Below are 5,850 nucleotides of genomic sequence, written 5' to 3'. Positions count from 1 at the left end.
GATACTTTATTTTGTACATTTTATCAGTTAAAAGGAAAAAAGTACACTTACCACATTGAACACAACAGGGGCCTCTTTACCTGGAGACAAATTCATGTTCAGAAATAGATACTGAGACAAATCAAATTAATAGATGTGTAAATATTAGTGGAACTGTTTCTTTCGTTTTCGGTTACCTGTTTCAAGATCATGCCAAGGATGGGCAGCCACTGATCTCTTAGACAATGACGACAATATCCTTTCATTCAACTTTGGAGCTGCAACGTTCTCCTGTTGTCCGCTCATATTTCTACATACATAACAACATAATAAGGAGTATTTGAGGAGATTGCAAGAGTTTATTGATAACAAAAGTCCAAGGTAACTCATGATCCATGAAAAAAATATATAGAGAGAAAACAAAAAACTAGCAATCTGGAAGTTTTGTGCCTTGGCATTATCAGAATGAAAGTTTAGTAATATGATAGCTGACGTCAAATAGAATTGCAAATCCAAAAGATGGCCATTTGTTCCCCTATTATGGAAGTTAATTAACAATTGAACTTGTATCCAACAAATTAAAGAATGAAAAATTACTGGACAAGTTGGAAAATATGTTATTGTTTCATTTTTATGCTCACATAATCATTGTGGTACTAATGAACCGTATACAAATTACAGGGCACTAATTGGATAATCAACCAACTGCTTGCATTTAAAGCAATGTAGAAGGTTTCATCACTTAACAAGACCTCATAAAAACAAGTCCTTCATCAAGTTCACCAGCATTACTACAGCAGATCGATAATTCACGAATAGTTTAATGATTTTAATGCAAGTAAATGATCAAAATCAAGACTAAAAGAGATTAAAGCAGGAACCGGAACCGAGAGTGCGATGCTTTTACCTTCACTGATCAAACCTTTGTAAACTCTACCAAATCCTCCAACACCCAAAACATGATCCTGCCTAAAATTCCCAACTTATTAATGAAAATGCCATACTAATTAACTCATGCCATACTAATTAATATCTATAACATGCCATACTAATTAACTCATGTATCTTGACATCTACATACTGAAAATGGCTCCATATCATATCTATAAATGGGATGTCCCTTGCTGTCAGATTCTAATTGCTTTCTCTCATAATTCCTTGGTCGAATTACTTCTTCTTCAAGTAGTTTCCACCTTTCAGAAAACGGCAACTACACCACCCAGAAAAAGCAACATGAGATAACTCTTGACACACTTAGCATATACAGGGGAAATTCATGACACAGACATGTATTGAAATTGTAATCACTAGAAAAGAATAGGATTTGAGCTGGTAGAGAAGGATAAAAATGAAAACTGTATGGCACGAGACTAGATGATAACTAAATAGGTCATAGGCTAGAACAGTAAGGTCATAGCAAAATATAGTAATACACAAAGTTACGGACATCTGGAGATGTTTTAAAATACATCTTTTACATCAATGTTTCAAAGGGAAGGAATGATAAAAGCTTTTGGTTGCTCATTCTAAAATGCAAACCAGCCAAAACATGGTTACATGGGAATTTAAGATGGAAACACAATAATAGATGGAAACACAATATATGTAAACCAATAGATTGTTTGTTCCAAAAATCCAAATATACATTCATAATTTTGCAGATTTGAACATTGAAACACAATGAACTACTAGCTGTCTTTCACGTCAGGCTAAAGATGTTAAATAAATAAGGTATGTATATATATACACACACACATATATATATATATATATTGACAAGGATAAAGACACACCTGTTAAGAGAAACTGGATGTGAACCAGGAAATTGTGGGTTTGTTCTTCCCTAATAACCAAGAATAAGAAACAGAGAACTAATAAGAAATAAAATATAAATGAGTTAATACGATCAAATAAAACCACAGCAAATAAGACCAAATCGCATTGTGAAAATGTGACTGTTAATTGAAAATTTTAGTAGGGTTGGATCTAAAGTATAACTATATTAGTTACTAAAATAACAGGTACTTGTGAATCAATAAATAACAGAGGCTCCTTGACTGATTATGTATAACAGATTCATAAAGGTTTGAAAAATAAAATTCATAAAGAAAGACCATAAAAGAAAAGTGACAAACTGAGAAAAAACTGAATCATAAAACAAGAGGTGCTAGAAGAAGGAAAAAAAAGTAGAGCTTATGATCTAAAATTCCAGTGTAATTGCAGCAACTTCCTATTACAGATGTGGCCACCCCAGTCAGCATAGATACAAGAGGGACAAGCCAGGTGTTTGGTGAACACCATCCTCCTTGGAATGAACTTTAGGCAATTCCAATTTTTTTCTTTCCAGATCACTGGCATCCATCAGATGGCTGATTCAGATGTCCAAATGGAACCATAGACTGAGTTTTGAATAGTAAATAATGGCTAATCAGTCGCAAACAGCAATCCAAGCATTTATATTACAATTACAAGGGAAACTCGCAGAAACTCAAGCAAGCATAGTCCAACAAACTTAGGTCCTGACTTAAGCATCGGAATGTAGTAACAAGCCTAAATAGTCCATTCAGAACAGCAAGCCACAAAGCATAAGCTATATAAAACAATTGATAACTAAACCCTTTCAACTTCCATTCTCAAATACACTTACAGCTATCTGATTATTGTGTCCATGATAATGTGTCTATTTCAGGTTCTTGCATTTCTCCAGGGCCCTTGGGGCTGCAGAAACAATCATAGTTTTGTTAGTCTTGAGGTTGCATGGAAAATGTGAGCAAAAGCAAGCAGCTTAATTGTGGCACAATAAACTCAAACTTCATTTAAGGACACACTAAAACATGGAATGAAGGGATGCTTCTTTACATATCAGATCGAAAATCCAGAAAATGAAATGTGAAGGAAAGGATTTTACTGACCAAGTCCAATAGCATCTGAACCTTTCATGATCCTCAACCTCCTGCATGAGTTTGTGAACATCCTGAAATATTTCATTTAATTAGCAGAAAAGAATGTGAATGGAAGTTTCAGGGACAACAAATAATTCATGACCAGAAAGACAAATTGATTACATTACGTCCAAATAGAAATATACAGAATTAATGAAACAGAAAACACATGAACTATGAAAAGCAAATAAGGTTACTTACGCCCATGGCACATCACCAACAAGCATCCAGTCTCCATCCTTGTCTTCATAAGTAATGACATACTCAGAACCATTCAGGAGATCCATCAAATGATTCTCAGATAACTCCTCTCTGCCTGGTATTCCATGAGAATCACACCGACCTGAATTCGAATAGAAAGGAGTCAATCATATGCACCATATTAAGTTTCAGCGAAATTAATTTGATTTGGATAGACAGGCTTCCATCCATGATTTAATTTATTTTCTCATGGGAAAAAATTGAATTAAGGTTTTGATATTTGTTAAAATGAGTATTGTTGCAAATAATGGCATAAAGAAACATATATCTGAACAAAAAACATTCTTCGTTATTTTCTATTTCATTTAAAAAAAAACAAATAATAAGGAATAATTAAATCTCACCAATTGTGAAGTCGCTGAACATTTTCTCAAGTGCTGATGAAAGTTCCTTATAGTTTTTGTATATTTTGAGATCAACTTTCCTCAGATAAGGAGCTCCATCCATGCTAACCTTCACATAAAGACACCCTTGCCCTTGTATTCCATCAGCATCATCTTTAACCTTAGATGGATTTGTAATCATTGTATTCTTCCGATAACTACGGATTGGTGGCCAACCAACCACCTGTGCTCTGCCATATGCATGCCCGTTACATGTTCAATGTTCTAACTTCTTTCAGCATAATAGAAACAAACTAAAAATCCCATCTACATAATTAATTACATCTGTATCGTACATGATCAATTAAGTAGAAGATAATTTGGCAGTAGGTCTATGGAAAATTTATGCATCTCATGTCTGTTCCAAAGTGTTATGGTTTACAATTGAACATAAAGTAATTGATTAAATTACTTTATGATTTCAGTATCAAAACACTCGAGTCTAGAAACCCAGAAGTAGACAAAACTTGAATACATATGTTAACGTCCAAGGGAAGATCTTAGTCTCTCAAAAGCATACATAATATTTTACATAAAGTAATTGATTAAATTCCTTGCTTAGTAATGTCATTTCATGGATACAAAGATCCTGGCGCCGAGAAAAAAATCGATTCTTCCTATTAAATGAATGGCAGAGTTTATACCATTGCAAACCCTTGTTGAACCACAAACCACCAAACGGATGTCACCCAGATTCTACGTTTGTGCACCCAAAAAAGACTCTATTTTCACCGAACGTAAGGAAGAAGGGGAAAAAACAGCGAAGAGCAAACAAGAAAAAGAAAAAATCAGTGAAACGGCGAGGGAAATTATAACAAATTCGATTAAAAGATCCAAGCTATGCCAAAAGGGGGGAAAAAAGAAACCAGAACGCATGAAGATTTATGAATCTATGAAAGAAAAATCTAGGATCATTTTTATCACACTTACTTCGCTGTAGGAGCTACCGGACTATCATTCCCAACAGAACCACAGCCCTTCGGGGTGACCTTCCGCTCCTGCCCAGCCGCTTTCACTGCTAGGTCCTTCCCCACATTCCCTTGCCCAGAAAGCTGCCCTGCACTGCCACCGGACGCAACCTCCCCTCTCCCCGAAAACAAGCCGCCACCTTTTACGGCACCGGAGACGAAGCTCTTGGGGAGCAAATCCAGGGTGAGCCCGATCTTCTCCACGCGGTGGGGCGACTCCGACCCAGGCAGCCCCAACCTGAGTTCCGTGGCCTTGAGGTTCAGAACCCCTCCCTCGACTCCACCAGCAGAGGAGTTCCGCACCGACAGACATATGTAATCATGCTCCACCGTCGACGACATCAACCTCTGCATAGAGAACAGGAGATCATCAAACTGCTGAAGATTCAAAGGTAGTCGAACAAACAATCGCAAAGGGCAGAGGAGTAAAAACAAAAAAAAACGGAGACACCTTTGCGTCTGGTTTTGCTGATCATTAGCAGCTTCCTCTTCCTCCTACATTAGACACTTTGGGCTTATCGTTAGCCCATATCCGTCGGAGAGGGAGGCGACGACGACCGACAAGAGATCAAGGGACGACGCCTTCTCAGAACCTCTCTGCATCTTGGCGGATCGAGCGGTGAATCGGAAGCACAGATCTCCGATCTCTGTTTCTGTCTGCTTCGAATTGGGAGAATAAAGGAGGTCGAGATTGGGTCGTCGATGGGAGGGGAGGAGAAGATAGAGGTGGAGAAGGTGAGTCGCCCGAAGACGGCTCTCTCTCTCTGCCTCCCGTGGACGACATCATATAGGGTTAGGTTAGAGGGAAGAGTTGAAAATTTTAGCTAAGTATTGGTGGGAAAATTATCATAGACATCAGATTTTAAAAACCGATGTTAAAATCGGTGTCTATTAACGAAAAAACGGACGCTTATAGACATCGCCTAAAAAACCGATGTCTATGAGCGAAAATCTGCGCTCATAGACACCAGTTTTTGGAAAAACCGGTGTAAAATACTCAAAGACATCGGTTTTTGCTTAAAACCGTTGTTGTTCCACTGATGTCTATGAGGGTTTTTGTTGTAGTGAGTCCATTGTCCTTATTCAGGGTTACTTTGATATCTGCTAACTATGCCTTTGGCAAAATAGATTCCTGATCTCGTGCATAGCATACATTAGGCTTCCGACAGTCGAAGCATAAGGAACTGCCTTCATTTACTTTATCTCCTTTGATGTCTTCGGAGACATCTCTTTAGATAAAGCTACTCCATGCTGAAAAGGTAAGAAACCTTTCTTGGAGTTTTGCATGCTTAAAACGAGCAAGGATTGTATGAAGCT

General features: G+C 37.5%; 1 protein-coding gene across 1 annotated transcript; it reads right to left on the bottom strand.

Moving 5' to 3' along the window:
* Positions 1-2,414: 2,414 nt before the first annotated feature.
* Positions 2,415-4,845, bottom strand: LOC122011241 (auxin-responsive protein IAA21-like; the record flags this gene model as incomplete). The annotated part of the gene is made up of 5 exons (XM_042567637.1): positions 2,415-2,697; positions 2,892-2,953; positions 3,123-3,264; positions 3,527-3,756; positions 4,496-4,845. Coding segments are annotated over 5 exons (822 nt in total), but the record flags the coding sequence as incomplete, so codon positions are not given.
* Between the last annotated feature and the right edge of the window lie 1,005 nt (positions 4,846-5,850).

The sequence above is a fragment of the Zingiber officinale genome, chromosome 8A (genome assembly GCF_018446385.1).
Source record: "Zingiber officinale cultivar Zhangliang chromosome 8A, Zo_v1.1, whole genome shotgun sequence".
Taxonomy (NCBI): domain Eukaryota; kingdom Viridiplantae; phylum Streptophyta; class Magnoliopsida; order Zingiberales; family Zingiberaceae; genus Zingiber; species Zingiber officinale.
Note: the sequence above shows the minus strand (reverse complement) of the source record. Positions and strands in the feature narration are given on the sequence as shown.